The sequence below is a fragment of the Lipomyces chichibuensis genome (assembly GCF_038497645.1).
Source record: "Lipomyces chichibuensis strain CBS 12929 unplaced genomic scaffold V1513scaffold_15, whole genome shotgun sequence".
Lineage (NCBI taxonomy): Eukaryota > Fungi > Ascomycota > Lipomycetes > Lipomycetales > Lipomycetaceae > Lipomyces > Lipomyces chichibuensis.
This window is the reverse complement of record NW_027117467.1, coordinates 205,905-233,526: the sequence shown is the minus strand read 5'-3', so window position 1 is coordinate 233,526 and position 27,622 is coordinate 205,905. Positions and strand designations below refer to the sequence as shown.

General features: G+C 47.1%; 13 protein-coding genes across 13 annotated transcripts; 6 read left to right on the top strand and 7 right to left on the bottom strand.

Annotated features, from left to right (window-relative positions):
- The first annotated feature begins 22 nt into the window (after nucleotides 1-22).
- On the top strand, nucleotides 23-1,699 carry V1513DRAFT_399796 (uncharacterized protein). Its single transcript, XM_066895467.1, has 4 exons — nucleotides 23-273; nucleotides 332-913; nucleotides 970-1,326; nucleotides 1,380-1,699. The coding sequence occupies exons 1-4, from the start codon at nucleotides 210-212 to the stop codon at nucleotides 1,457-1,459; spliced, it is 1,083 nt and encodes a 360-aa protein (XP_066753654.1). The 5' UTR covers nucleotides 23-209; the 3' UTR covers nucleotides 1,460-1,699.
- V1513DRAFT_444694 (tyrosine phosphatase-like protein) lies at nucleotides 1,262-2,586 on the bottom strand. Its single transcript, XM_066897998.1, has 3 exons — nucleotides 1,867-2,586; nucleotides 1,681-1,820; nucleotides 1,262-1,615 (listed from the first exon to the last, which is right to left on the bottom strand). The coding sequence occupies exons 1-3, from the start codon at nucleotides 2,349-2,351 to the stop codon at nucleotides 1,536-1,538; spliced, it is 705 nt and encodes a 234-aa protein (XP_066753653.1). The 5' UTR covers nucleotides 2,352-2,586; the 3' UTR covers nucleotides 1,262-1,535.
- Nucleotides 2,587-2,598: 12 nt separating this feature from the next.
- Nucleotides 2,599-4,655, bottom strand: V1513DRAFT_63011 (uncharacterized protein). Its single transcript, XM_066900570.1, has 2 exons — nucleotides 4,308-4,655; nucleotides 2,599-4,245 (listed from the first exon to the last, which is right to left on the bottom strand). Exon 2 carries the CDS (start codon nucleotides 4,177-4,179, stop codon nucleotides 2,809-2,811), a length of 1,371 nt encoding a protein of 456 aa, XP_066753652.1. The 5' UTR covers nucleotides 4,180-4,245; nucleotides 4,308-4,655; the 3' UTR covers nucleotides 2,599-2,808.
- On the bottom strand, nucleotides 4,516-5,351 carry V1513DRAFT_469280 (Prp19/Pso4-like-domain-containing protein; the record flags this gene model as incomplete). Its single annotated transcript, XM_066900131.1, has 3 exons — nucleotides 4,516-5,070; nucleotides 5,139-5,243; nucleotides 5,306-5,351. Coding segments are annotated over 3 exons (432 nt in total), but the record flags the coding sequence as incomplete, so codon positions are not given.
- Nucleotides 5,352-5,812: 461 nt separating this feature from the next.
- Nucleotides 5,813-9,627, top strand: V1513DRAFT_414699 (SNF2 family N-terminal domain-containing protein). Its single transcript, XM_066895794.1, has 5 exons — nucleotides 5,813-5,883; nucleotides 5,937-7,265; nucleotides 7,315-7,477; nucleotides 7,527-7,589; nucleotides 7,647-9,627. Exons 2-5 carry the CDS (start codon nucleotides 5,937-5,939, stop codon nucleotides 9,485-9,487), a joined length of 3,396 nt encoding a protein of 1,131 aa, XP_066753650.1. The 5' UTR covers nucleotides 5,813-5,883; the 3' UTR covers nucleotides 9,488-9,627.
- On the top strand, nucleotides 9,628-10,945 carry V1513DRAFT_399782 (uncharacterized protein). Its single transcript, XM_066895466.1, has 5 exons — nucleotides 9,628-9,972; nucleotides 10,030-10,193; nucleotides 10,262-10,291; nucleotides 10,341-10,578; nucleotides 10,628-10,945. Exons 1-5 carry the CDS (start codon nucleotides 9,880-9,882, stop codon nucleotides 10,646-10,648), a joined length of 546 nt encoding a protein of 181 aa, XP_066753649.1. The 5' UTR covers nucleotides 9,628-9,879; the 3' UTR covers nucleotides 10,649-10,945.
- Nucleotides 10,813-12,347, bottom strand: V1513DRAFT_399781 (uncharacterized protein). The gene is made up of 3 exons (XM_066895465.1): nucleotides 12,238-12,347; nucleotides 12,114-12,186; nucleotides 10,813-12,051 (listed from the first exon to the last, which is right to left on the bottom strand). The coding sequence occupies exons 1-3, from the start codon at nucleotides 12,245-12,247 to the stop codon at nucleotides 10,884-10,886; spliced, it is 1,251 nt and encodes a 416-aa protein (XP_066753648.1). The 5' UTR covers nucleotides 12,248-12,347; the 3' UTR covers nucleotides 10,813-10,883.
- A 117-nt stretch (nucleotides 12,348-12,464) lies between these two features.
- V1513DRAFT_399778 (uncharacterized protein) lies at nucleotides 12,465-13,884 on the top strand. The gene is made up of 3 exons (XM_066895464.1): nucleotides 12,465-13,000; nucleotides 13,059-13,316; nucleotides 13,372-13,884. The coding sequence occupies exons 1-3, from the start codon at nucleotides 12,773-12,775 to the stop codon at nucleotides 13,570-13,572; spliced, it is 687 nt and encodes a 228-aa protein (XP_066753647.1). The 5' UTR covers nucleotides 12,465-12,772; the 3' UTR covers nucleotides 13,573-13,884.
- Nucleotides 13,885-14,036: 152 nt separating this feature from the next.
- Nucleotides 14,037-15,343, top strand: V1513DRAFT_444673 (uncharacterized protein). Its single transcript, XM_066897997.1, has 3 exons — nucleotides 14,037-14,448; nucleotides 14,530-14,621; nucleotides 14,713-15,343. Exons 1-3 carry the CDS (start codon nucleotides 14,176-14,178, stop codon nucleotides 15,179-15,181), a joined length of 834 nt encoding a protein of 277 aa, XP_066753646.1. The 5' UTR covers nucleotides 14,037-14,175; the 3' UTR covers nucleotides 15,182-15,343.
- On the bottom strand, nucleotides 15,252-17,548 carry V1513DRAFT_62833 (uncharacterized protein). The gene is made up of 2 exons (XM_066900569.1): nucleotides 17,228-17,548; nucleotides 15,252-17,143 (listed from the first exon to the last, which is right to left on the bottom strand). The coding sequence occupies exons 1-2, from the start codon at nucleotides 17,228-17,230 to the stop codon at nucleotides 15,476-15,478; spliced, it is 1,671 nt and encodes a 556-aa protein (XP_066753645.1). The 5' UTR covers nucleotides 17,231-17,548; the 3' UTR covers nucleotides 15,252-15,475.
- A 1,379-nt stretch (nucleotides 17,549-18,927) lies between these two features.
- V1513DRAFT_458525 (heat shock protein 70 family) lies at nucleotides 18,928-20,755 on the bottom strand (the record flags this gene model as incomplete). Its single annotated transcript, XM_066899702.1, has 2 exons — nucleotides 18,928-20,547; nucleotides 20,657-20,755. The coding sequence occupies 2 exons, from the start codon at nucleotides 20,753-20,755 to the stop codon at nucleotides 18,928-18,930; spliced, it is 1,719 nt and encodes a 572-aa protein (XP_066753644.1).
- A 215-nt stretch (nucleotides 20,756-20,970) lies between these two features.
- On the bottom strand, nucleotides 20,971-25,910 carry V1513DRAFT_444662 (raptor N-terminal caspase like domain-containing protein). Its single transcript, XM_066897996.1, has 4 exons — nucleotides 25,229-25,910; nucleotides 22,274-25,170; nucleotides 21,665-22,216; nucleotides 20,971-21,601 (listed from the first exon to the last, which is right to left on the bottom strand). Exons 1-4 carry the CDS (start codon nucleotides 25,526-25,528, stop codon nucleotides 21,271-21,273), a joined length of 4,080 nt encoding a protein of 1,359 aa, XP_066753643.1. The 5' UTR covers nucleotides 25,529-25,910; the 3' UTR covers nucleotides 20,971-21,270.
- A 198-nt stretch (nucleotides 25,911-26,108) lies between these two features.
- Nucleotides 26,109-27,575, top strand: V1513DRAFT_444660 (peptidase C65 Otubain-domain-containing protein). Its single transcript, XM_066897995.1, has 4 exons — nucleotides 26,109-26,560; nucleotides 26,626-26,706; nucleotides 26,764-26,827; nucleotides 26,883-27,575. Exons 1-4 carry the CDS (start codon nucleotides 26,447-26,449, stop codon nucleotides 27,446-27,448), a joined length of 825 nt encoding a protein of 274 aa, XP_066753642.1. The 5' UTR covers nucleotides 26,109-26,446; the 3' UTR covers nucleotides 27,449-27,575.
- Nucleotides 27,576-27,622: the final 47 nt, after the last annotated feature.

Below are 27,622 nucleotides of genomic sequence, written 5' to 3'. Positions count from 1 at the left end.
CTTTCGCGCGTCTCGACTCCCACATAAACATCATCAATCGGTAACCCCCAGGGCTTTAACAACGATCAGCACGCAAAAATTGTAAACCGATTAGTAAGTCGATTTATTGTCAACAACTGAGAAAATACCCATAGAAACGTTGCAATTCATCAGAAGATCCAGTTAGAAGGAGGCCATTCAGTCGTTCTAGCGCAGCACAATACCATACCATGAACAGCAAACGCGTACTCGTCTTAGGACCGCCAAAGTCGGGCAAGTTCACATTCCTTAAAGGTATATTTATCACTCCTGTAGCAACACCAGTATCTCTAAGACTGATATCTGCACTTAGAATTAACGGGATCAACACCAACACTCTCAGCCGACTCCACCGTGGGGGAGACGTCGGCAGAGACCACGACTGAACAGCGCCGTCCTACACACGCAGGTCTCTCACACACTCTCTCCCTCCCAACCAAATACTTTGAGACAGAAGTCCCAATCTGGATAGACGAATACGACGATACCTCGGACGAAACGGGAATTAGAGGCTGGGCAACCTCGTTCTCGTCCGCGGACGCCCACGAAGTTGTGTCCGCGCTTGGCGCTATCATATACACGTTTCGAAAGCCCGAGACGCGAGACGAGTATGTCAATGTGAAGAGCAGGGTCGAGCGCGAGATTAGGATTATTCATGACATGTTGATTTCGCATTACAAGAGCCAGAACATGGACGACCATTTTGAGGAGTTGATTGATTGGGACGGGATTAGTTTAGCCGTGGCGATTCCATCGGCTACGGCGAAGACTCTATCGAGTGATGATAAGGATGAAGAGAGTATCGAGTTGGATCCCGAGGAATGGGAGACATTGTTGCAGCCATTTGGATTTGAATTTATCGACATTCAGAAAACGGGCCGAAATGATTATGGTGGTCCGTTATTTTGTCATGCAACCTCACTATCCTCGGATATAACTAACGTAGTATAGAACTTCTCGGTCTTGAAAGGGTAAAAGAAGCACTGGAGACATATAGCTGGGATGCTAGCGACGAGGCAGCTAGAGCACGACAACGAGGAATACTGGAAGGCTACGATGAGTACGACACCGACGAGAGACACCACGGCTTTGGCTACGATGACGACGAACTCGACAGTGACGGATTTGACCAAGAATTGAGGGAAATGCAGCTCGAAATGGCGGCGTTACATTTTGCGATGGATAGTTCTTCACAGCAAAGAGATCATACCGAGGAGCAGGATGGCGAAGTCGGAGAGCCGAAACCGCTACCTGAGTCTAATATTGACGAGCTGGAGCAGATCATGTTAAGGATGAAACAAGTTAAAGGTGAGTTCCTGAGGACTGTCATCGTATAATAGACGTATTAATCTTGTTCACAGAACGAGGCGAAGGTCTTCCCCTTGAAGAACGGAAGAAACTTGCGGATGAGCTGGCGGAAGATCTCCTCCGTTTATTATAGAAGGTATATAAATGCCTCACACTCCAGCCCTGTACCAACTCATTTGTACTACATACGAATGCTGTTTCGCACTAATTTAATCTTCCCTGCGTTTTCCGACGGTCTTCAAGACCCGCCGGCGCTGCTTCAACATATGCGTGAACATAGTATAAAAGCCTGTTCGTCGTTAGCATTCCGTTCTACTCATTATCGAGTGAACATCCAGATAAAATGGAGCATACCAGGGATGTAGATGGCCACAATAATCTTAAGTAACAGTGCGTAAGACTCACTGAATTCCTTTGCTTCACCGAGAGAAGCAAAAATAACAAGGAGCTCACTAGCAACTCCAGTAGGATAGAGGATAAAGAAAGTGTTGTACCTAATATCATCAGCAACCAGCTAACGGTTATTCACACCTTACACACCGTAGCCAAGTTAACCACTGCGGAGTAGTTCCTTGGATAGCGTAAGCATAATATGCATATCTGATGATCTCGGTAATACTCCAACTAAGTACCATTGTCGAATACGCAATCGCCTTCCCACCCGATTCCGGAAACAAATACACAACTCCCCAAACAAGCAATATCCGCGACGCAACCTGTATCACAGTTGTCATGACAGGTGACCGGACCAACCCAGCTGTGCTATGTACTACTTCTAGTAATGCGCCGGTTTGAACCCACTTCGTGAAATCCGCAGTACCCTCTGCGACGTTCTCAGGACCGAGCAGGTAGAAGATGAGGAGCACTCTCACAAACACGGCGCCCCAAAAAAAAGCTGATACAACATTGTACTCAAGAAGGTAAAAATTCTTCACGCTCAGTTTCTTGCGTGCGGAGGAGTGCATCCGGAGTGTCGGAGTGCTGGTAGCGGTTGGGCTCGGCTTTGACGAGCTCTTTCCTTCCATTCTCGTGTATAATCGACCTCGATGGTGAATCGTAGCTTGCTGATGGGAATGTAGTATCAATTGACACTAGGCGAACGTAGATCAACCCAGAAAGTTGCAGTAATGCCAATGTGGTGCCGCGTTCACAACCGATTATTGTCCGTCGTGGCTCGCATCTCCTTCTGCTCAACAACCTAAAATGGCTTGCTCGAATTTGGACCCTTAGCAGCCTATCGCGTCTACGAATACTTTGAACGGTCTACTCAAACACAATTTTAATATTACACACAAATATTATTAAGAACAATCCTATATATACAATTGAAAGCAACAATCCAAGACAAGAAAAAATCAGATGTGCGCCCAACAAATCCATTGCCAAAAGCATTTGCAAGGAAATTACTCCGCCTATAAATGCACCGGCCAATACAAATAATAGTCTCGAATAAATATACAGTATAACCACCATTCGGCCACTCTATGCGAAAATCTCAAACATGCCTCGTGCACCTGTAAGATTCTGCTTGCATCCAGGAGCAAGGCATAACCCAACGCAGTCTTTCCGTCCACGGCGTGCTTTCCGGTACTTAGCGGCACATTTGCCACAGTAAACATGTCCACACTTTCCCGCCCAGATTGTTCTATGAATGTCCCTTGGCTTCGGATTTGGGCGTAGTCCTTTTTCTTCTTCAGCCGATTGGGACGGTGCCCCTAGAATATGATCGCAATCAGGGCACACCAACTTCGTACCTGAACTAATCATCCTTGTATATCCCTTTCGCGGTGGCGGGACAGTGGGTTTCGTGACACTGACCCGTGCCTCCTCAGTGCGTCGTCGCAACGCAATTGCCTCGGCGGCCGCCATCCCAGCTGCCATTTCTGCGGCCTCAGCTAAGAAATCGTCGTCAAAATTCTCAAATGACCATTCATGATCATCGTCAAAAGTTCCATAATCTAAATGTGGCCGCACAAACGCGCGTGGCGCCTCATCCAGGAATCCATCCTGTAAGCGATCTAATTGCTCAACGTCCGCGCTGGACCTCGGCCGCCCGTGTGGAAAATATCCGTAAATGTGAGGAGTTATGTCATTCCCACTAGGGGGATATATCGGAAGGAGCATTCGAGCAGTGCGGCCACGGGGAGATCGTCGGGTGGTGACAACTGCCGCTCGCCGAGTCATATAATCTCCAATACCACCGCCGACGCCGACAGTTGTTCTATGTTGCCTTCGATTCTGTTGCGTGAAATCTGGTCGACTGGTTATTGTGTCCAGATCTAGCACTCCAACTGCCGATGGACTCCGTGCAGAGTGACCATTCCGCGGGCGATTGTGGTTGGAAACATGCCTGAAGAAAGAGCCGTCTTCGGCTGGTGGCACTGGAGTCCGATCTAACCGACGGTTCCTTGGCATGGGGTCGACTCGTCGCCGCGTAAACGTAACCGCAACGTCATCTTCATTGTCTGCATTACTGTCGGTCGTGTCTCTATTCGCTTGCTGCAGCGTCCGCAGATCACCGTTAAACCTGAATGCAGGATCCGCAGCTTGGATACCCACGTCTGAGAGTTCATCCACGTCAATCACCTCCTCCTGAGGAGTAACCAATGGGACACCAGATTGATGCCTCCGGTTTGTCGACTCTGTTAATGAAGGTATACTATTGCTCTGCACGTCCGACTGGTGTGGCACAGGGGCGCCCGCGACTGCATGCGGCCAGGTTAAATTTCCCAGATATGCCCCACAGCGTTGTGCGGGCGCTGTTGAATGCGAAGAAGCTGGAGATGTGTCGGAGCTGTCCGTCAAGTCGATTACTGTCGCCGTATTTGCCACTACTGGTCCACTCGGCCTCATTTTAGGCAAAAAACATTAAGATGCCCGAAAACTTCGAAATCGACAAATGATGGCCGGAAATCGTTTCTAAGTGCAACCATATTAAAAATCATGCTAACTTATTTCAATCAACAATCGGCATGCCATACCGCTTACGTTATAGAAACGGGTCCCAAAATAAATTGGCTAAAGATGTGCGAAGACTAATCCTTTGAGACTGTTGGATGTATTGTTGTAGTCAGTGACAAATCATTTTTGACAAGAACCCTGGCGCAACGCCATCCTTCCCGACAAAATTCAGGGTAACAGGCCGGGTAATTTTTTGGCTACTTGTGCAAACCATCTAGTCAGGCTTCTCGACCAGCGACATATGACATGGAGGCCGAAAAGGTCGGAGGTCTGAATTCGGGGAAGACGAGAATACGATTGAGTATTCGATACTTTTCTTCAGTATCGACGGAGCCTCCAGGTATGAAGTATAGCGGACGGTAATCTGCCTGCTGTTACCTCTGACATGGTGTTTAGGCCATCAGCAATTAAGAAGGTGATATAATAAAATAACTTCTAATATACACATAACTTATGCTAAGGCGAATAAATAATATAATACAATACTCTGGACCACTACACACTACTTGCCTGTTTCCATAGCGTCAGTTTCGTCACCAGTGCCGTTACTTAGCCGCTTAATGGCCGCTCTAGCTTCATCGCGCTCGTTCATCAACCTCGCTGCAACTTTCACTGCCGCATCATGATAATATAATTTAGAGCTTAATTCTTTGCGAACTTCCAGCAATTGCTTTTTTAATTCAAATGATTCCAATGCCAACGCATCATATTCATTCTGGAACACTTGCATGAGGGAGGGGATTGAATCGCTTGTACTCGTTCTCGCCGGGACAATCCGTGAAGCTAAACACTGTTAGCTCTCCAGTCCTTTTCATTCGCGCCAGTATTTAAGTGTGTACAAAATGGCATACTTTGAATTTCGATCAGATCATCCTCAGAGAGTTGCTCGCCATTAAGTGGATCCTGATTATGCTGGAAAACATACTCCTCAATTGCACTTTTCTCAAAAACGCCACCTATCAAATTAATCCCATATAAGTAAAAGTCACGCAAGTGATGGAAATAGAGATCAGCATACCGCTTTTCTTCGAAACGACCGGATTTGTGACCGGCTTCCCTGTTACTAGTCGCCCATGTTAGTAAACTGTGGATCCATCGACCTCAGATATACGTACAGCCACATAGCATGTTGATCCACTGGTCCAAAAAATATTTAGACAATGTGATATCTGATGTGTGCCTGGGTACCTCAATATTTCAATAGTGATTTGTATAGCTCTGCAAAGTTGGAGAAGGCAGGAATGGTTTTCTTTGAGCCGCACAGCTCCAGATTGTAACAGAGATTGGATAGGCCCGTATGAAACGAGCTTGAATGTCATCAACTACCCAAAACTACAATTTTACCATTTTATCAATTTTGCCTTGGCAAAGCAAACTAAGAAGAAAATATCATGAGCTGTAGATGTCAGCTTTCATAGGTAAAGCATTCTTTCTGCCTCCCAGTGCAGGATAATTGCGCTTGTCGCGTAACCCACGCGTAAACCCCTAACCACATGCAGCGTATGTTAGAGCCCAACTGCCGATTTGTCTACCTTCTAAACTGTTTGGCATGCCAGAGCCTAGCGAGTACTACCTTTTCTACAGCTATAATTGACCGTAAGGTATCTTGACATACTTATCGCTAATTGAATTCGCTAATATATTTCCAGATGGGTCCGGCTACGCCTCCTCCTAAAAGGCGGCGATTTTTCAAAGAGGAAGACGCGTTCATGAATGATGCCGCGACCGATCTGCCAACCTACGGCCAGGCGCTGTCGAATGACAAAATGCAAAATATAACTTCATCGGAGGATTTCCGTTCACCTAGCCGCTCCTCTACGCGTGAGACACCATCATCTTCGCCTCCACTATTGGCTGAAATTGAGGATACGGAGCGCAAGGTTGAACCAGAGCCGGTGGCTGAGACGAATGCGACTGTTTCCGAGGGATTAGACGAGGTATTATTGGAGTCTATCACGGGACAGAAACTGGAGCCTGAGACGCTGGCTATATTGAGGGATATAAGTAATGGCGACATGACGCGTGCCATTAATTTTGTGTTTGATGGTACACTCGAAAAGTACATGCGCCCAAAAACAACGAAAAATTCAAAGACCCAATCATCAGTCCTGGTAAATCTGATGCCTGTGGATGCTGTAGAACTGGTCGAAAACGCGAATCCCGTCGAACCGCCGCCGAAAAGGAAGCCGCCGCCCAGGTGGACGGAGCGCTATGTGGGCAGTTTTCAAGTTGAAGGATGGGCAACCCGGTCCGGTCGGAATCTTCTCAAATTTGGAGACAACATCACTCTTAAGCGTGTGGCACGACAAGTTAATGGCAACGGCACCAAGAGGTTTGGTAGCACTATCAAAGCGAAAGAGAACGATATTTTTGTGCGGTTTACCAATATGAGGGGTGATGAAATTGGCAGATTACCAGCTGACAAAGCGAGATTTGTGTCGACTTTGTTGGATCTAAAGATTTGCATTTTTACTGGTACAGTAATTTACGTGGATTCTAACTTGCATACCGGCGACAGTATCGTGTTGCAGCTCAAATGCTATTTGTCAAGCACCGCATTTAACATTGACAGTGGCCATATGAAATCCGCGGCCTCACCTCAGTATAACAGCTTTGTTTATAAGGGTAAAGAAACATCCGATGAACGACATTTGAGACTCCGGCAAATGGCATTGATTAAGTTATTTATGGATATTGGACTGGAGCCGCACAGCACGAATGAGCTTCTGAAACAGCATACTGCGAAGGGACAGCTTGAAGCTGCGGCCATGGCAGAACAGTTTGATATTAAAGTTACTCCAAATGACAGTTCGGATTCTGAGGGACCAGAGTCGGAGAATAGCGTCGAGGAGAACAAGGATTTGGAGCAGGACCAATTGGATTCGCTATATCGCAAGGCACAGACTTATGATGCCGATATGCGCGAAGTTGAACCTTCTGACACTTTCAATATGGAACTCAGACCTTATCAGAAGCAGGTGAGAATCCTAAACAATTATGTGGCAAGGGTACCTCTGACTCGGATAGGGGCTCGGATGGATGATTTCCAAAGAGACATTTGAGAAGAAAGCAAATGAGAAGGAAATCGAATCGATGCATCCGCTATGGGAAGAGTATAGATGGCCAGTTCCAGATGGTGAAGTCCCAGCAGATGAGCCCAATGACAGATTTTATGTCAATCCTTACAGCGGTCAGTCTTGCATGTTTTGTCCAGAAGAGCACAATTAATTAGTATATAGGTGAATTGAGCTTGGAGTTTCCAAAAATTCAGCAGAGCAGTCTCGGTGGTATTCTGGCAGATGGTAAGCAACGAAGTACGTCATGAAGTTAAGTAAGTATCTGACATCAAGCTCTGGTAGAAATGGGTCTCGGTAAGACGATCTCAACAATGTCTCTTATCCACTCTTCACCGTTCGACCCATCCTCTGGTCTTCAAAGGACCTCGGCGGAGCTTAGCCGCTTCGCATCAAGCACAACTTTGATAATTGCTCCAATGTCCCTCCTAACGCAGTGGGAATCGGAGGCCAAAGCTGCTTCGGAGCCCGGAACCGTCGAAGTGCTGGTTTACTACGGTGATGAGCGCTCGATTGACTTGGAAGCGCTCTGCCTTGGTCCAGAAGGTGGTAGGAAGCCAAAAGCGATAATTACTAGCTACGGAACTGTTGCCTCCGAGTGGCAGAAGTACGTCAAGTATGGAGTTAGTAAACTTTTCCAGCTTCATTATCTACGTGTTGTTCTTGACGAAGCGCACACTATACGCAACAGGGCCTCGATTACTTCACGTTCTTGTTGCGCAGTCAGATCGGATAGAAAGTGGGCATTGACTGGTACGCCGATTGTAAATCGTCTTGAAGACCTTTATAGCCTTGTTAAATTCCTAGGAGTCGAACCGTGGAGCCACTTTTCTTTTTGGAGAACATTCATCACCGTGCCATATGAATCGAAAGACTTTCTGAGAGCGCTCGACGTCGTGCAAACTGTTCTTGAACCGATTATTCTTCGCAGAACCAAATCGATGAAACAGAAAGATGGAAGTCCACTTATTGTGCTACCGCCTAAAAATGTTCATATCGAGGACATTCAGCTAACTGATACCGAACGCGAAGTCTACGATCTTTTCTACAGACGAGCGAAGCAGACGTTTACGGCCAGTGTTGCGGCTGGAACGGTAATGAAATCGTACACTACAATCTTTGCACAGATTTTGCGACTCAGACAGTCTTGTGATCATCCTGGACTCGTTCAGTCTGCGGTTAAGAAGGACGAGATTGATCTTGACGGTAACGGCGACGAGAAGTCAGACAAAGGAACTTTACTTGATCGTGAAGATGATGTCAACTTGCAGCAGTTGATCGACAAGTTTAATTCCGCAGAAGAAGAAAAGAACGCGAAAGACTGCTATGGATACGAAGTGATGCAACAGATTTTAAAGGAGACGGAGCGTGAATGTCTCATCTGCTCTACAGAGCCGATTACGGAACAGGTCGTTACCCCGTGCTGGCATATGTCGTGCCGCAATTGTTTGTTGGAACATATCAAGTATCAGCGAGACCATGGACAAACGCCGCGATGCCATAGTTGTCGTACTGAGATTTCCGAAAAGAACATTTTTGAGGTTGTTCATCATCACGAGAAAGAAAGTGGCAAATCTGAGATTGCACTGCGCAGGTACAAACCTCAGTCATCCGCGAAGATCTCCCGACTCCTGAGTCGGGTGAGGACAATTCGCCAGGAGGAACCGAATACAAAGTCCGTGGTGTTCTCGCAATTTACATCATTCCTGGATTATATTCAGGATTCGTTGCAACGGGACCGGTATAAATGCCTTCGGATTGACGGCACTACGGTTCAACGTGAACGTGCACGTGTGTTAGAGCAGTTCAGGAATGAGAAAGGCGAGGTGATCCTATTGCTGAGTTTGAAGACCGGAGGCGTGGGTCTTAACCTTGTTAGCGCAAATAAAGTGTTCATGATGGATCCTTGGTGGAGTTTTGCTGTTGAGTCACAAGCGATTGATCGTATTCACCGAATGGGCCAGACGCAGTCTGTTAGTGTGTACAGATTCATTGTGAAGGGATCAGTTGAGGAACGCATGCTGAAGATCCAGGACCGCAAGAAATTTTTGGCAAGTAGCCTTGGGATGTCGGAGGATCAGAAGAAGATGCAGAAGATTGAGGAGATTAAATTGTTGTTTGATTAGACAGGATAGCGTATTACAGTTGTACATATGGAGCATTGAGTACCTGTGGTTGCATACTTGTAGATCGTTGAGGTTTAATTTCGATAGTTAGACATTTTTGGCATGTGTTCGTATGCATTCAGTCTATTGATTTCCTGTCACCGCCATTAAGCTCATCGCCGATCATTCGCGTAAATTGAGACTTGGATGAGGGCTGCACCTAGGTTGTGCCCTGACGACGAACATGACGTCAGTGATCTACGCGAAAGCCACTCTTCGAACTTTACAATAATGGGGGGGCGGAACGCGCGAAACTGGACGCGTCCGTTGTTAAAATGGTGTTCGGCCTGCCTATCTTGTTCAGCATTGTATGTTTTTTGAAATTATATTGAAATTGCCAGGAGATTGCAAAGATGGCATCAATTCTCGGCAAAATGATTACGCGCCGTTTCTTTAAGGGGTCGGTGAATAAAGTGTTTGGCAGTGAAGATCCGTATTTTGAAGAGGTTAGTTGATTATTCTTTTGCTTACTATCAGTATGGTATTTATGATATGTGATTTAGATTGCGGAAGAGGAACTCGGCCGAAAGAAAAAGGGCTCCAAGAGACGGCGTCCTCCGCCTCCCGGTCTGTCGCAGAATGATACGAAGGTGCTGTCGGAGGTCAGACGGCGCGCGTATCATCTCGACATGAGTCTGGGCTTCTGCTGCTGTGGCATTGGAATTGGGTAAATAAGATATTTTAATGTGTCTGTTTGGTGGAAGTGACACCGTGGTAGTACTAATGCTGAGATAGATGGAGTGCCGTTATTTCAATAATACCGGGGTAACTATTGTTCAAAGCTCTGTACTATGACAGGGGCTGACTACCGTAGCATTGGTGCTGTCATAGCCGCGTACCTCTCTTACTGCGTGGTGCAAGCCGCTAATAAGATTGACGGCGGTCTTCCTAACTGGTTGTACACTAAAATGATGACGAACGTGATAATCGATTTTTCGCTCGGTCTAGTTCCACTAGTCGGTGACGTGGTAGATATACTGTACAAAGCGAACAGCCGGAATTCACTACTATTAGAAAACTATTTAAGGGAACGCGGGAAGAATAATATATCGGTATGGTATTGCACAAGTCGTTTGGTTCTGGGAACTAACGGAGACATAGAACGGTAATTTCCCTTTGTAAGCTGAAAATACACTACATCGACGACCAGCTAATACTAGCTGCCAGCAGCATCTAGGAAGACAAATAGCGCAGCTATTCTACCAGCACAGGAAGAACCACGAGAGCGACAGCAACAGCAACAGCAACAGCAACAGACTGGCTGGTTGCCATGGAGTAGACCTAAGTCCCACGAAGCCACCGAGATGGGCATTATTTAATGTTAATCACATGAGATATATATACAATTCGTCTTTAATTAATGCAATTCATATTCGTCAAGTACCTCTTCCTTCGAATTGCGTAACATAGATATCCAAGGAAAAGACGCCCCGGTTGTTGCGACTAAGCACCCGTAACATATCATCGGTCTTGGCACAAGCTTTTCTGGTCCAGCGTCGTCTTGGTCATCACTAGTTGCGTCAAAACTGGGTGCACTTTGATTGACAGTAATATCTTGCAGCCATCTCTCTGGACTTTTATCAACGCAGGGAAGTCCACAGAGCGCACAAATGTTACTCGCATCCGCAACTTTGTCGGTTAGTTTGGCCGCCGTACGCACAACAGTGGACACGATACTTGGAAATCCTGTTTCAAAATCGGCAAAATAATTTGCGAGCAAATCATCAATTGTCATCATCCGCAATACGTTCGGCGCTTTTATTGATGGCTTGCTGACATATTTGCTAATATCCAGCATCTTGACATACTCTTCTGCTTCGGCTCTGAGGACTTCACGCAAAGGATAGATATTGTATATGCCATTTCTGAACCCGTCTGACAAAAGATAGGGGATGACTGATCCGCGTCCCTTGGCTGTTAAACTTAGTGTTTTCTCCGCTAAGCGGGACATTGTATCTCCCCAGACGATAGTCGTGCAATGTAACTCCTTTGCAGCGTTGAATACTAAGGCTTCCCGTATTGTTTGCAAAATATCTAGTTTGGAGGTCCTGTCGCGTATGTTGGCAAGTACGTCCGGAACAGTTATTTTGCCGTCCAGGGTGAGGTCTGCTAGAAAGGAATAATCTGCGATATCTGACCCGTTATGCATAAAATGCAGCACACTCCTTGTGTCTGTGAAGAAATCATCCACTGGAGTGCAAAGAGTTGTACACGTATCGCTGTAAATTTGTCGTATATTTTCCAAAATGGTGGCGGGCTCCATCCCTGAAGGGTAGGTATAGACGTTCGACTGATCGACATGAACGACGAATAGTTCAAATCCGGAATTGCCCCTGTGCATTTTTCGCTGCTCGTGCAGTAGTGACACGAGCATTTCCAATAGCGAGAGCGAGGACTCGGAGAGCGAGAGCGCTAATAAAATTTTAGGTGGTATTTGTGGCGTGGATGTCGATGGATCGTAGCAGACTTTGTAGTCTGCCATTTGCTTGCGTTGCTTGCCACGAAGGAAACGCACAAAGCAATCTCTGTTGATATATGTGAGCATACTCTCTAATATATATCTGTCGGAGAACCGCGAACCACGTACTTGCAAAATGGCTCCTTCCTGGATATGTATGTCGCGGCATTCTTTTTACAACGACGACATTGGGTTTCCGCCTCTGCGTTCGCGTTAGGTCATACTGAAATTCACGTATATCGTAGGAAGTTACCTAGAGTCATGGTTTTCGATCCTCAAATCCTGTAAATAATGTATCTATAAGGGACCGCAGATATCGATGGCAAAGTGGAAACTGATTTCAAATCTTATTCTCAATCTATTTGTTGGCATGCACGCTGTGTGGCTTTTGCTTTATACCGCCTTTGATCCCACCTGGGTAAGGTTTTCTCATCCTGTCTTTCGGCTGCAGGGGCTGTCGCCAAATTTCAATGCGCGGCTTATCAAAGGCTCCTTTCGGTTCCCCGCAAAAACCCGCTCCGGTCTCGTGCCGACTGCCGTTTCCGATTGTCCGCCAAAAGTGAGCCGCGTTGACTGTTGACCACATGTGTTGTCATCGCCCAGCCCAAAATGTGGCACATAGCATATTACGCAGTGTGATGCTCTAATCGAATATAAGCCCACCTGCGCTACCATCTCTTCTATTATCGCCCAATCACCCTCCGTTCTCCGTATTCAATACACCACTTCCAATGGTCCTCGCTTAATTCGCTGCGGGTCAGGCCCAGTCCGCGCCTACACAAAGAGCCATGGCGCTTCTGATCACGCGACCATCGACATTCCTGCCACTAATCCTCGCGGAAGGCGAGGACTCACGATATGGCGAAATTGTCACAACAACCGTCAAGGCATCGAAAGATTATTATCCGTCCAGATTCTCGCCGGATATTGCTAGGTCCACGGAGAGGGTACTCACACGTTATCCGGCGCTCGACACGATGAAGAGCCAGAATCTCGAAGCAGTTAGTCGGTTTTTGGTAGGCATCCGGTATCGGTAGCCTTGCTTATTCACAGTTTGCCCTAACAATAATCTAGAGCCAGAACTTGCCGGTTTCGTACTCGCCGTCGTTCCTGATGCAATTCATTGTCGGGAAGGACTGCTTTTGTTTCTGCGCACGGGACCTGTCACGTGAATCTGAGCTTAGAAAGCACGACGATAAGGGAATCGTCGGTGTTGTTGCGGGCAAGGTATTGCGATCGGCGCTGAATAGGGAGGTATGCACTGGACATGTCATGATGCTTGCCGTCGCGACTGAATGGCGGCGGTTTGGCGTCGGATGGGAGCTGCTGAGGGTAAGGCTTGCATTTTCACACTGATGAGCCAGAATGTAGAGCTAACGAGCACAAGAAACTTGAACTAGCATTCAACAACGTGAGCTCCTCGTCGATCACCGCGCCACGTTTGAAGAGTATCTTCCTGCAGGTCGCCAGCACAAACAGCGGCGCCATTCAGTTTTATGAGAAAGGTGGGTACGCGTACGAGAAATCTGAGTGTGGATACTATGGAAACAAGGTTGATGGCATTGTCATGCGCAAGTACGTTGATTGATAGCGATTGTACTGTAAACCACCATGTAAATGTTTTGTATGATGGCAGTTGGTGGTTATGTTATGAGAATGGGGTTGATATTGGGTCTCGGAGCTCAGGGCTGGGTCTGCATTCCATTGGGTTTCCTTGCATTTATTGTCTGTGAAAATCGCCTTTCTTGTAAATGCTTATTAATATTCGTTGGTTATATACATTCATCTTTATTATTGCGTCAATGCGTCAATTACTGGTCACTGTTCAGGTTGCAACTTGAAAGTCTATCGATTGACTTTGCCAGACATTATTGAGTTTTATATACAATAAATATACAACAAATTGAATTAAATGTCTAATTATGCCAACCGTCGACGTCGATTGACGAACATCGGCATCGGAGGCTCGGGGGGAACCATTTAGGTTTAAACTTCGCGTTCAGTCTTATCCGGATATCAAATAGCTCAAAACCTTGTATAACTCGAGTCCTCTACTGAAGTCTTCGTAGCAATCTATCAGCACGGTAAATTATAACGAGTCATTAAGACTTATTACAAGTCACCTCGCATCATACACAGACACAAATCACAAATTTGACGGCGACAAAATCGATAGCGTGGCAACTTGGCCATGGAAGCTGACATCGCCAAACTGGCGATAGCAGAAACGACGACATCATCAACCGTACGCTCTACTTCACCTGGTGAAACCACCGCACCTTCCGGCCAGCAAGGCTCATCATATTCCGAGCAGCCACAGCCACAAGGAGAAGAAGGAGAAGAAGAGGAGCTAATTGATCCATCCGCGTTACCGTCAGTGCTTGACCGTTTACTATTTTCGTACTGCGAATTGCTGGACCAATATCAAGCTATCCAGGACCGTCTGTCTTCTTCAATCACTGATGTACGATTTCTGATTTGTCGATCCCGCCACTTGTCACTTACCTATACCGAGGCTACTGGACACTAATATTTGTCGTCGCAGGGGTTTATTAATCTCGCAAAGGCGAATTATGAGTCGCGAATTCGGTTTGGCAGAGACTACTACCACGGCGGCATGACTGCCTCGAAAATACTGTAAAGTACCCGTCACAAAACCGTCTCGTCAAATTTGTTTTTTCTCGCCCGAACACTATGCATGCGAATTGGGAACTAATGCTCTTGACAGGACGCTTAACGAGAAAGAATTTACGCCGCTCTATGCGCCAGACACTCAAGTTGAATACACCCAACTGTCGCTCGTCGATGTGCCGTTGCCATCGGTCGAGGATCCCACGGCGGTGGGAAATGTTGAGAAAGTCGATGCGAGCACTATAACCACCAGTACGGCCACTGACAAAAACCGGGTCAGAAGACGAAGGCCGGATGATGAGAAACCAGACTCTACCCAGGAAACCGAAGACGATAAGAAGAAGGCAGAAGCAGAACGGCCACCGGCGCCGAAGGTGCGAAAGCAGAATATTCCGCTAAATCGGGATCCCATACGGTGGTTCGGTGTGCTCGTACCGTTTTCGTTACGTAAGTCGCAGAACAATTTTACTGAGGCAGTTAGTGAAATCGCAAACTTGCTCAGTATTGTGAATCAGTTGCGCGCTCTTGAGCCTAAGGTGAAGCACTGGAGTGCAAAAAAGGGCTAGCGTATTATATATATTAGCAACATGGGAGGAATTGTACGTAGTTGGTGGAAGAAGATCAATGCATACCAATAACCTCTATTCGCAAGATATTTTATACAGCAAATCCAAAACATTACAATTACTAGCTAAGAAGCAATGCATCTGTACAAGTGTCGTCAAAGCGTAAACAGTACTAAACTATGAAATAATCAAAATCCGAACTATACCAAAAAATGCAACAGAATGATGTAAGCAAATCCGTTTCCATTGGACTACCCGCTAACAAAGCATCCGATATAAACAAAATTATACTCGTCACGTCCGGATGCCACCAACTGTAAAGTTTATGAAATTAACCCAAACGCCGGATCCCGCATCAAATACCCCGGTGTCAGGGTCAACCAAATCATCTGTAAACGCATCCTGCAGAGCTTCCTGGATTGTGACGGCGTCGTCAACACTCTTATTCGTCTGCGCGACGTATAGCACCACGACGCGTGCAAACTTGAGTACCGTGTCGGTGACATTGAACGATGCGTCGCTATCGTCATCGCTTGACGACCGCATATAGAGCCTGTAATGGCCGTACCCTTCCGCGTAGCTGCGTCCCATGTGCCTTCGTCGTGACAGGCCATTGAATGTCACCAGCGCATTTTGTGACGCACATGAAACTCCGCTCGAGTTGAATAGCCGAAATATGGTGCGCACATCCAAACTAACTGTCGGGAATTGTTGCGCGGTGTCGTTTGACATGAGCGGAGCTATGGACGTACCAAGAGTCACGTTGCTCGAAGATTCGCTGTCCGGTATTGCGACTATGGCACACGCATTGTTGGAAACCGTACCACACACCGGGCCACCAAAGTCGCCAACACAAATACAAGCGCACTCATTATTCTTGACAACGCTGACTCCATTATTCTCACAAGGAAGACTAGTTTCGCATTCGGATGCCGTTAAGGTGACGGCAGTGGCGGACGGTGCCATGGGTGCAGCAGTAGCTGCCAACAAAGAAGGTAATGTTGTTGAGGTAGATTGCGACGAACCTAGAGAATGCGGCGCCGGAGGTGGTGGCGATTGCTGGTGGGATGCAACTTGTAACGGCACGACAATGCAGACAACAATAGTTATTATGATGCCAAGGGCTATCAGCGTAAAAATCCACCACCGAAGACCAAAGACGCGGTTCCGGTTTCGTAGAACGGCAACCGGTCGTTGATCGTACCCATCAGGCGAGACTGGTGTACGGGAATGTCGAGCTGCGGCCATGCCCCTCGATGTGTGCTTATCTGTATTTGTGGGCCGTCTGGCATGCGACACCTCAATTGCTCGATTTGGTATGTGCGAAGCAGCAGCAGTTCCGCGAAAACTACTCGTAGCTCGTTTCACCAGGTCACCTATGGACGCTATGCTTAACCTATCAAATATCTTTGTACTTTCAATATCTAATGGTGGAGGCTTTGTCTTTCGCACAATACCAGGCTTGCCGGTCCTCCCGAACCCAGCATTTCCAGTCGAAATTGGAATATCGCGTATCGACGACGAGTCACCTGTGCCGAGCAATTCCTCTTTATCAATAGGCTTGCCATGAACTAAAACTCCTGCCAGCATTCGATCACCCTGCGGTGTCGCATTAATTGGTGGTGGGGTCGACTCTACCAGAGGCCAAAGCATGTCGTTGGCTTTTTCCACTTGTGTGCTGAGCGACGGCGTCATGAGTTGTCGCGCAGTTCCGACTCCCCGGAGCATCTGACTGACAGAACCATGCTGGGTGACACTGACAATTTCCGCCTGGGCCTCGTCGATGTCGTCCACGTCAACGACGCTGAATCGGGAATCAGTAAAGTCAATGTGCGAAGGCAATATTGTTGGACGATTGTCAGAGCTGGAAGAGCGGGCCGTGGCGGACACTAGATCGGACGGTGTTGTGTCCGCCGAGATTGCAGGGGACAGTGACATCCTTCCTGAGGCAAGTCTGGATGACTATCTACATGTTAAAAAATTGCAAGGACTAGGACAATGCAAAGACCTCTATGGGAATCGCAAGGAGTGAAGAAAGGAAAGTACCATGGGCTAAGCGGTCGACCGTGGAAAGTAGATTTGCCAACGCATTATACTGAGACTAAGCTGATACAGATGATGAGATGGACGACAACAAAGCACAGTAGCTGCTTGAAAGAGCTTTCGCGTAGGAGGCAGTAGCAGGTTCGGTTCGAACGCGAAGGCGAAACGATTGGTTCTAGCCAGCTCGAGATGAGAGAGCAAAGTATTTGTTCGCGTAGACAGGAGCAAACGCAAAGTTATAGGAGACGAGACCGAGGAATGCAGCGGCGAGAAATGACTACCACGGTAGCAAAGTGACACCAGCCGCGTTGGATGATGACTTTGACGACGATGGAGATGCGGCGTGAGGCGTGGCAGCGGTTGTAGTTAAGCGAAAAAGCGAGAGAGGAGACGTAGTGAGTGTAATAATTCGCCGACTTATGTGATCCGCTGCCGAAGCCCGAAACGGTTAGTGTTTTGATGTATGCCCCTGGCACCTGCGCTAGCGCGTGCGACACTCACCGTTGCCGTCAGCCCAGCCTCTCAGCCCAATTGGCCCATTAACGCTTTGGCTGCTCTTGCGTTAGCCAATCCACTAATTCTACTATCTCCGTCCTGAATAATGACGTTAAATACCGGCGTCATTCAACTTCAAAATATTTTCTTAGTCGCCAGCGCTATATTCAGAGATAGTATTTTAGGAAGGCTGACTTGCTGCTAAAGCAGAATGTGCAATATGCAAGCTAAACCAGCTTTTTTCGCCCCCCTGCCAACTCAATCCGACTTGTCTCGTCCACCAGCGAACCAACTGAAACGAACACGCGCCATATATTATATTATTATTGTCTATTATGGTGCATTCCGGTTTCCACGACAATATATGATAAAACCCTAACCCAGAGGCATTTAAGTTTGGGAGGCTGAAAGCTTCGTATCCTTCCGGATGTGGGCCTTTCCAGCATTCTGGGCCCCTGTCACAGTCACGTAAATATATATAAGTTATATTTATTAACCGCCAGCTAACAACGAAGAACACTATATAACGAAGCGAAAACACGGTGAAGCATAAGCTGAAATCAAATGCGACGCAACGCACGACTGAACCCAGACGATGCTGCCAAGCAGAATCAAATTTTTGAGGCTATCAGATGAGCAGTCTGATTGGCGCCAGGCCTTCATAACATTTATTCCTCCATTAAGAGACCGCTCTATGGACTTCTTACCTGGACGCGCCATACGTGGATTTTGTAATATTGAGATGCGATCGTCGATCGAATATGTTTGTTTACGCGTTGTACTTGCTTCGCCTACCCGACCAGAGTCCCAACCGGACATCACAATATAAATTTCGCACAGAAAGTAGAGTACACTCAGTGTGTTCCTTGAAGTTACTTTGGTAACCGGGATAAAGGAACTGCTCTAAATCTATCGTGGATAACCAATCCCAATAAATTCAGCGACCTGATGTTTATTCTGCTTCACTGAGAGGATAATTGTTAGTGACCACGTCACTGCAGGGTTAGTGGTACTATCACTAAATCGAGGTTCTGTACACACCTATCATAGATGCTGGCGTTATATTCCTCAATACGTCAACTACTCAACTCTCGTATTTCCAGCATGAACGTTTCAAATAACGAAGCATATTCTACAACATGACTTTTATATTACCGTGTCCCATCCGCATCTCTATGCCATCCAATTAATACCGATAACTCTCAGATCTATTTGACAACTTCGGCGCCCTCAATCTTTCCTCTGACCGCATGTCCGCCGATCTCGCGCACCGCGACGTTCACCTTCATGTCGGCCGCAATGTTAATAATGACCTCAATCTTGGCTCCCGCTTTGACGCTCTTCAACCCAACTTCTGCGATTTTGGTCACAGCTTTGACAACCTTCTCCCTCTCCTCGTCGTCCTCGTCGTCTTCAAACTCGTCCTCGCCAAACTCATCCTCTTCATCATTTCCATGAGCATCGCCGTTCTCGTTTGGCCTTTCGATCTTTTTGGTGATGATCTCGGACTCGCCCTCCCATATCTCGACGACAACATCGCCGCCTTCCTTTGGCGCCTCGAACATCTTTGATTTCCGAATGGGGACGGCAGTATAGCTCTCCAACATAGTCGCAAACGTGCCGTGTCCAAGCACGATACCGACAGGCTTGGTGAGATGTGGCGCGTTCGTGACAACGGGTTGCATAGATTCCTCAATGTCGCGCTTCTCAAACTCCTGAACGAGCGATGCCTGTATTGCCGCACCGCGCGCTACTAATTCGGCCGGGTTCAACGCCTTGGGGCTAGTAGCTGGCGCCTCGATCTTCGTAGTCTCTGGGAACAGCGATTCGATCCGCGACGCGATCTTAGGAGTGTGCGAACTTCCACCGACCAAGACAACCTCATCAACATCCAAAACGTCTAGACCAGCCTTCTTGACAAGTTCCTCCACGAAGGACGCAACATTATCCAGAGCTTTCCGGGCAAGCATCTCGTACCGTAGTCGGTTGATCGTTGAATGGAAATCCAATCCACCAGCCAAACTCTCAATCGAAATAGTTGCACTGTTGCTCGCACTCAATGTCTTCTTAGTAACCTCGGCCTCTGCGGCTAACTTTGCGAACGACCGCGCAGACTCAGTTCGTGGGTCAATACCATGCTTCTTATCAAATTCTTTCGCAAAATGGTCGATTAATGTCTGATCCAGCGCCGTGCCGCCGAGCTCGTAGTTGTGGGCGGTCGCAAGAACAGTGTACATACCACCTCTGACAGCAATAACCGCACCATCGCTTCGTGTCGCACCGAAATCCGCAACAAGAACAATTCGATCTTCAGGGAATGCACCGTTGTTGGCGACATCGTATGCGAGAAGAGCCGCTACTGGTTCGTGGATGATCTGAAGAACATTGATACCAGCCGCCTCGGCAATCGCGTTGAGCTCTTGGCGTTGAGAGTTAGAGAAATCAGTTGGAACAGCAATCACCGCTCCGGTAATGGGCTTTCCTAAGAAATCAAACGCGGATTCTTTCAATCTAGCCAAATGCCGTCTCGCAATTTCCGCCACGGAAATAAATTCCGGCTGCGCACCTTCTTCCGACGAAAGGACAATCTTGTATCCAACAACACCATCTTGCTCGACAGGATGAGCCGATCTATGCGAGTACGTGGGATCGATCTCCGCATACGACTTGCCGATAAAGTCGTGGAAATTGGCGACAGTATTCTCCGAGTTTCGGACAAGCTGTGCCTTGGCTTGGAAACCGTGGTATTCGTCTTCACCGACATAAGCTAGGACAGATGGGATGCTTCTGTCACCGTCCTGGTTGGCAATTACTTCAACCTTCCCGTCCTGTTACACTATATCAGTATACCAAACACTCAAACTTAAATATGAAACGGCGAGATCAGAGACAAGCAGCAAGCAATGCTGCGCGCCTTCAATCAAAAATGGAACGTACTTTCGCAGGAAAGGCAATCGAAGAATTGTCATTTCCAAACGAGATACCAATAACAGCAGTCGTGCCTTCAATATTATCGGCACCGTTCTCGGTATCCATATTTTCTTGATTTATGCAACTAGTTTTATCGCTATAAAGCGCGCAACGATTTGGAGGTGTATGACAGGTAACTTATCGGGATTTTTAAAAAAAAAAGTTCACAGGACCTGTTTGTGATCTGCACTTCCTCGGTGTTGAAAATTTGATGCTTGGTCACAAACATTGTGAGCCAGGCAAGGAATATAGCAACAACTCCTGAGAGCCGCACGTCTGCACTAAATTGAAGCAACCAGGCCTGCCGACATCTGATTATTACTATTAACTTCACTCCTATTCGCATTAATTAACACTCAACACATGTGAGTCACTATGATACAACCCGACAAGACAATATTATGTATGTATACCTAATGTAAATACAGTAAAATAGCCAAACTAAATATCAATAATTTTCCGAACGCCAATGTTTAGGTAGATAAATAAAAATTAAATCGGAGATGAGTCAAGTCACCAATGCTTGAATGCGCCACGTCTTAAATCCGGTAGAGGCATTCGTCCAATCTATGCCCTCTTCTTTACGAAAAATCATGCACTAAATTCGCGGTGCAGTTATAGACGCTGACATGGGCGTCATGTGAATTATTAGCTGCCATCACCATTCTGTGTGGGTGAAAACACACCGCGGAGACGTACTGCATTCGGTTCTGAAGCATGTATCCGCTATTGTTCTTGACTGTCGCAGAATGTTCGCCCGACAGACGCCAGATCTTGACCATCTGTGAACCAGTGGCAAGAATCGGGGCATGTTCGTGAACATATGTAGCTCGCATGCCGCGCTCGTGAGCTTGGAAGCTGAGGACTGGATCATCCATTCGCAGGTCCCATAAATGAATCTTTCCATCAACACTGATTTCGTTAGTCTCAAGTTCTGCCTTATATGTCAGATTCGCAGAAATCTCAGACACATACCTTCCACTAGCAAGCTCTCGGGCACCACCGCGTTGCATATGCACATTCAACACCCAGCTCTTATGATATTTCCATACCTTTACCATCGCTTCCCTTGGGTCAATTCTGCGGTCATACACTCTCAAGGCACCGTCGCCAAATCCAGCAATGAAAATGTGGCCAGCAACTTGGTCAGACGTCAGCGACGTGATAGGACTACCCGATCGGGCCGGGATATCGGCCATGCAAAGTTCTCTTGGAGCGTCCCAAAGTCGGATAACCTTTACATCACCACCAACAAGCATTGTACCACGACCCTGCTGCCAATCCGCAACGAGACCGCTAGACTTGTTTGAAGGTAACATGTCCGTCAGTGCGCGCCACGCGCAAGCGAGCTCGATCCTATCTTCTGACTCGTAGTTCCTGTAGAGTCTGATAACACCGTCACCGGCTCCAGTCATCAGGAGCGGAACGTCATCTTCGTTGATTAGCTTCGCCTCCGTAATTTTTGTTCCAGGTGGATTCGCATTGCAAAACCTGTTCAACTTCTTATTTTCAGGCCAATGCCACACGCTTAACAATAGTTAGCTTTTCTCCATTCCATCAAACTTCTCTAAATCAACCACGTACGTGACACCATCCCGATCATCCACGGCGATCAAGTGCGGCTCAAACTGAGCAAAAACTAGCTTGGTAGGCTGGGTCGCATTGTTCAAAAATCCAATCTGAAAATTCCACGATGAATTCGAGGCCAGTTCCTTCTGTGGCTGTGTATATGCCAGCGTCTTCTCATTTCTTGTGCGGCGCCACAAGCGTTGGTTATAGTCCACGCTGCCTGGCTCATCCATCTCGGCCTGACTCATTTGCGGTTCTTGGAAATACTCGCATGACCACTCAAAAAAGCCGGAGCGAAGAGGTATGGTCAACGACTCATGTGACTTGCGCCGTTTGTAGCGGGCTGTGTTGGGATGGATTCCAGTGCCATAAGGGATCGTCGAGACTGAGACGCCGTTCGCGACAGGCGGCTGGTTGATTTCAGGCACCGGCGAGCCTGTATCACTGTATCCCAAAGCCAGGTTCCGCAGTGACGTGGCAATTGAAACGGATCGTCGCAGAGTGGAAGCAAGGACTGACGCTGACCCATTGCGAAGTGGTGATGCTGTCGAAGATTGTGAATTTATAGATGAGGTCTCTGTATCTCGAATTGCGCTTACAGCGGGACTCTGCTTTACCATGGGATATTTTGCAGCGGTTTCCATCAGGTCCTCCGCGACGCGAGCCAATGGTGACTGTAGTAGAAGAAGATAAACGTAGCTCACTACATCACACGCCATGTCGCCAACCTCCACGAACGGATCTGTAGATAAAACGAGCAGCGCCTTCCAGACTCCCACGAAAATTGTACTATGTGGAAAGTCAAGAGACACCAATGACGGCACATTATTACTTCGCGTAGTATCTCGCTGTGCCTTATCCTGTTCAAGCTGCCGGAAAGCAATTACCATAAACTTCGAAGCGTAATGCTTCACGAAGCGCGAAAATAGGACAACAATCTCCTTGCGAACCATTCCGGATCCGTCGCCGGTCAACTTCAGTGTTGCAAAGGCAATCTGGGCTTCTCGATTCTCAACGTCCACGTTGAATTCTTCTGACGCGATTTCGTTATCCGACGTCTCTAAGAATGATGATAAGGCAACCAACACCGCAGTACGGACTTCAGGAACGGGATCCTCCAACAAGAGGGCCAGTTTGGCAGGCGCATCCTCACGAACTCCCATCCACTTGGCTTCCGGATTAGCTTCCCAGAGCTGAGAGATACACAAGCACGCCCATTGGCGGAGGAGGGCGCTATCTGGGTTCTGTATATGTATCAAACAAGCTGGCAGGACGTCTGGACCCATGCAGGCACGTTGCGCTGCCTTGTTGCCGCAACAGAATAACGCGATAATGAATGCACACATCGCATGGTGCTCTCCGACATTCTCGGCACCTGTCGGGACTCCTTCTTTCGACGTGAGTATCTGAATAAAGTAACTGTATCCATTATCCTTCAATAATTCTTGTTGAATATTCTGGTAGTCAACTGACATGATGCGTGCCCAAATGAATACCAATACCGGGCGTAGCTCTTGAGCCGGGGATTGCAGTAACTTCAAGACATAGGGGAAAATGCCGATAGATAATGCAAGATATACAGCCCATGGCCCCAGATCCAAGAACCTACTTAGCAATATTAACGCTCGGAGCCGATGAACCTGTGATAGGAGAACCTGCAGGACAACTGGCAATTGCTCTGGAGGTCTTTTTGTCTTCGATCCGTATTTCAGCCAGATCTCGAATGCCGTGAGTTGCTCCTCGAAAAATGTAGAATGCTTGTATTCATATGGTGGTCCGCCTTCTTCCGCCGCCTCAAGCATAGGTAGCTGTGCTAGACATTGGTCAACCGCTAGATCCCAGGATTCCCACATAGGATGATTGTGTGTTGCCGGAAGCTTTGGCTCCGAGATTGGATGGCAGTTATGAACTCTCAAGATACGCTCCGCAAGCAAGAAATTTCGGAACAATGCCGCAACCATCAAATCTTGCCGGAAAAGTTTCTTAAATAGTGGTGCTTCTAACAGTGACCATGCAATCGTGTCCGTAATAGCTGTGAAAATCCAGTTCAGCTCGCCTAGTGGCGTCCTCCGATCGGCTAACCGACCAGGAATAGTGACGTCTAGACTCATATTTGCCTTCGGGAGCGGCGATTGTAAAATGAACCAGCGAATTGCAATCTCGATTGGACTTGTAAGGCAGCAGGTGAACAAATCCATTGGCAAGTCGGGATTCATTGGTAGATACTCGTTGGCTTGGCACGCCGCGAGCTGTATACATTCACGATACTGAATACCCGGCGTTGATCCCGGAGGAATTCCGTCTTTATTCTTCATGTCATCTGTTATACGCTTTTCGACAAATCTATTGAAGTTCGCGACAATGTTTCCTGCTGCATGACAGTCATAGACAAATAGGCAAGGCGCGCCTAGCCAGGATTGCAGGTCGTAGATAGAAACTGGAATATATTGAGTGTACCCCTTATTGAATACCCAAATCTCACCAGATGCAGTCGGTTTAGGGACACCATGTCCGTTGTAATGAAATAAGACGCGCTCATCCTTAGCACCACGGCGAAGACTAACGCAAAATCGCTTCGCATCTTCAACGTTCGGATCCAGACTTTGTTTATATCTAGTCCGCATGCTGAGAGTCTCATACTGACTTTGCAAATTTTTTGCAATCAACTCTGTAGCTTTCTTCGAATCCTGATGTTCCGTGGGGTCGACCCATGCCTCCAATTTCGCGCATGGTTCTGTCTTGACAACGTCTGGAGGATCGACTCCTAAATTCAGACATAAAACAATTGCTGCCGATACTGTTTTTTGCCGATCTTTCATCCTCCAATCTGGAAGTGTCGCGTCTGACTCCACCAGTGGTTTAGGATTTCCGGCCGTTTCGTGTCGTTTGTCATCGAAATAAATATAGAAATTCTTCGTGATGCATCGTTAGCGGAACGAGAAAATTATTGAGCAATATGATGACACAAACCTGAGCCAGTAAATTCATGTAGTACTCTGAGTTGTACACATCCTCAAAGCCATGTCTGAGCGCCATGCGTTCATGATACTTGAATGCCGCATCGTTTGGATCGTCGCGTAAGGGCTCTTCTATTCCCGACAGGACCATATTTGAGCTCTGGCTTCCTGAAATTCCATTGCTGCTTATTGAGTCCGGATGGTGCCCATTAACTGCCGCCTCGGTTCCATCATTTATTACATACCCATGGGATGTCAGGATACCGTCTATGTGAATCGATGACGTATGCGAAATTGGTAACGGCTCATTCATATCGGACACTATGTTCTCGATCGAATCGAGTATGCTGTAAGGGCGAGTCTCGCTGACCGAACTGTTTGGGACCAGCTCAACAGACTGTCGAATCGACGGCTCGTTGCGATGAGATCAAGCTCAAAAATAACGCAGGATCCACCAACGCTGGATGAGAGAACTAAATATGTGATAGATTCATACAGGTCGATCGTGTCTTATTAGGCAAGAACCGTACACGGTGTGAGTGCAGCACTGCAGTGCTATTTCTCCTAGATTTCGTTGAGGGGGTCGTGGGAAAATTGTTACCAGTGCGCACTTTGCTGGCAGCGAGTCTTTGGATTCACTTAGGGTTGGTGAACGGAATCTGCGCCTCACAAGACTTTCACGTCGGGCGGGCCTACGATTGTAACCATAATCATCACGTTTAGGCTTGCTAGCAAATTGAAGTCAACTGATGGATAAGAGCTGCTGTCAAATTGTACGGTATGCAATCTGTCATGGGCTTCCTTACGACAGTGGAGAGTTACACCGTGGTTTAGATCATCTCTTCACTTAGTGATCAGCTCGTTTGATATGCCAACAGTATCGTATTGGACAATGTGGAAATTCTGATAGCTGTACCAAACGACTCTAACATAAAAATAACTTAAAATCGAAATGAAATAATATTAAATTTTAAGGACCGTTCTTAGAAAACTCTCGAGTTACAAGTTCCTCCATAATATATGCTCTATTGATTCTCCAGCTTTTGCTACCCGGAATACTCCCAGTCTCAGAAATCGTGCTCAGAAGCCGTGACCACGACAACGCACTCACGACGATTTAGAATACGAATGACCCTCGATCTCACGTCGTCGGAGGGACGCATTATTTAACTGCAACTTTATATATATCAACTAGACGAATTCGTATCAGCTGCTACCCCAGCACGTAAACATGGTCCAAGATGGAGAGTTGCCCACGATCGCAGTGGAGCATGATCCAGATCAGTTAGATGACCTAACTATTCTGCGATTAACCCAGGAGATTAAAGACGTCGAAGCGTCCAAGGTATGTGAGGTATTGGCCCTGAAGGCTTGAGTTCTGTACTGTTAATTCGTGGCCGGAGTAATTAGAATCCATTGGTGGGAGAATTCAAATCTATCAGCGTTCTGCTAGACGAATATAAGGATGCCACATTTCGGAGTAAGATAAAAGTATGTTTTGCTTGATAGACAATTTGTGCAACAGATTGACAAACTGACGAATGTCAGGCACTCGGTGGAGGCAATGCTGGATATCGACCGGTTAGAGGAGACGGCAACTGCGCATGGAGAGGTGAGCAAGCGCGGGGATCCGGCATTTGGCGATGCTCTAGCTAATAGTTGCGTAGCTTTTGCGTTCAGATATTTTGAGTTACTATCGAAGCTATCGAAAGAAGAGATTGAAGCATCATCAAAGTTTCTACAGTCTCGAACGGGCTTACTCGATGCAGCTGGATACAGCGAGACAGGCTACATAGATTTTGTCGAAGAGACGTTCAATCTCTTCCAGAAACTTCCGGATATAACACCAGAGCAGTTAGTCTCTGAATTCAATAATGCAGAAGTCTCATCAGCAATCATAGTACATTTCAGATTATTAGCGGCCGCGTATATCAAGACGCACTCGGGCGACTACCTTCCTTTTATCGACGACGGAGAGGGTGCTGATATCAGCGAGTATTGTAACCGCAACATAGAGGCATTTTCAGTGGAAGCAGATCATCTGGCGTTGAGTGCATTGGTAAACTCAATGACTACTGTGGACCTGGGAGTGGTGTACATGGACCGTAGCGCCGGTGAAGAAGCCGTTGTTCATAATTTTTTTCCGGCGGAATCAGCAGCTGAAGTAGATCCGCCTTTACTCAAGATAGATTTATTGTATAGACCCGGGCACTACGACATATTCTACAAATAGTGTGGTTGCGAAAGTTCAATTGAGCTTGTCACGGCGGATTAATCATCAGATTTCATTTTTATTCACATCGAGTATCGTTACGCTCGCTAGATTGCATAGCAATAGATTGTACATATTGGCTCGTAAAGCGAATCTTTGCCTTTGAGACTACTTTTCTGGATATGCGGGAGCAGA

Excerpts from the sequence above, each read along its gene's own strand:
- V1513DRAFT_399796 (XM_066895467.1), top strand. The coding sequence starts at position 210 with ATGAACAGCAAACGCGTACTCGTCTTAGGACCGCCAAAGTCGGGCAAG. Across the intron at positions 274-331 it reads CAAGTTCACATTCCTTAAAG|AATTAACGGGATCAACACCA; the intron begins GTATATTTATCA and ends ATCTGCACTTAG. Across the intron at positions 914-969 it reads GGGCCGAAATGATTATGGTG|AACTTCTCGGTCTTGAAAGG; the intron begins GTCCGTTATTTT and ends AACGTAGTATAG.
- V1513DRAFT_444694 (XM_066897998.1), bottom strand. The coding sequence starts at position 2,351 with ATGGAAGGAAAGAGCTCGTCAAAGCCGAGCCCAACCGCTACCAGCACT. Across the intron at positions 1,821-1,866 it reads CAGTGGTTAACTTGGCTACG|GTACAACACTTTCTTTATCC; the intron begins GTGTGTAAGGTG and ends TGATGATATTAG. Across the intron at positions 1,616-1,680 it reads TGTGGCCATCTACATCCCTG|GCTTTTATACTATGTTCACG; the intron begins GTATGCTCCATT and ends AACGACGAACAG.
- V1513DRAFT_63011 (XM_066900570.1), bottom strand. The coding sequence starts at position 4,179 with ATGAGGCCGAGTGGACCAGTAGTGGCAAATACGGCGACAGTAATCGAC.
- V1513DRAFT_414699 (XM_066895794.1), top strand. The coding sequence starts at position 5,937 with ATGGGTCCGGCTACGCCTCCTCCTAAAAGGCGGCGATTTTTCAAAGAG. Across the intron at positions 7,266-7,314 it reads TCAGACCTTATCAGAAGCAG|GGGCTCGGATGGATGATTTC; the intron begins GTGAGAATCCTA and ends TGACTCGGATAG. Across the intron at positions 7,478-7,526 it reads TTATGTCAATCCTTACAGCG|GTGAATTGAGCTTGGAGTTT; the intron begins GTCAGTCTTGCA and ends ATTAGTATATAG.
- V1513DRAFT_399782 (XM_066895466.1), top strand. The coding sequence starts at position 9,880 with ATGGCATCAATTCTCGGCAAAATGATTACGCGCCGTTTCTTTAAGGGG. Across the intron at positions 10,292-10,340 it reads GTTATTTCAATAATACCGGG|CATTGGTGCTGTCATAGCCG; the intron begins GTAACTATTGTT and ends TGACTACCGTAG. Across the intron at positions 10,579-10,627 it reads GCGGGAAGAATAATATATCG|AACGGTAATTTCCCTTTGTA; the intron begins GTATGGTATTGC and ends ACGGAGACATAG.
- V1513DRAFT_399781 (XM_066895465.1), bottom strand. Across the intron at positions 12,052-12,113 it reads AGGAAGGAGCCATTTTGCAA|AGATTGCTTTGTGCGTTTCC; the intron begins GTACGTGGTTCG and ends ATATATCAACAG.
- V1513DRAFT_399778 (XM_066895464.1), top strand. The coding sequence starts at position 12,773 with ATGGCGCTTCTGATCACGCGACCATCGACATTCCTGCCACTAATCCTC. Across the intron at positions 13,001-13,058 it reads AAGCAGTTAGTCGGTTTTTG|AGCCAGAACTTGCCGGTTTC; the intron begins GTAGGCATCCGG and ends ACAATAATCTAG. Across the intron at positions 13,317-13,371 it reads TCGGATGGGAGCTGCTGAGG|AAACTTGAACTAGCATTCAA; the intron begins GTAAGGCTTGCA and ends AACGAGCACAAG.
- V1513DRAFT_444673 (XM_066897997.1), top strand. The coding sequence starts at position 14,176 with ATGGAAGCTGACATCGCCAAACTGGCGATAGCAGAAACGACGACATCA. Across the intron at positions 14,449-14,529 it reads TGTCTTCTTCAATCACTGAT|GGGTTTATTAATCTCGCAAA; the intron begins GTACGATTTCTG and ends TTGTCGTCGCAG. Across the intron at positions 14,622-14,712 it reads ATGACTGCCTCGAAAATACT|GACGCTTAACGAGAAAGAAT; the intron begins GTAAAGTACCCG and ends TGCTCTTGACAG.
- V1513DRAFT_444662 (XM_066897996.1), bottom strand. The coding sequence starts at position 25,528 with ATGAATGAGCCGTTACCAATTTCGCATACGTCATCGATTCACATAGAC. Across the intron at positions 25,171-25,228 it reads ACATGAATTTACTGGCTCAG|AATTTCTATATTTATTTCGA; the intron begins GTTTGTGTCATC and ends TGCATCACGAAG. Across the intron at positions 22,217-22,273 it reads GATGATCGGGATGGTGTCAC|CGTGTGGCATTGGCCTGAAA; the intron begins GTACGTGGTTGA and ends ACTATTGTTAAG.
- V1513DRAFT_444660 (XM_066897995.1), top strand. The coding sequence starts at position 26,447 with ATGGTCCAAGATGGAGAGTTGCCCACGATCGCAGTGGAGCATGATCCA. Across the intron at positions 26,707-26,763 it reads CATTTCGGAGTAAGATAAAA|GCACTCGGTGGAGGCAATGC; the intron begins GTATGTTTTGCT and ends GACGAATGTCAG. Across the intron at positions 26,828-26,882 it reads CGGCAACTGCGCATGGAGAG|CTTTTGCGTTCAGATATTTT; the intron begins GTGAGCAAGCGC and ends ATAGTTGCGTAG.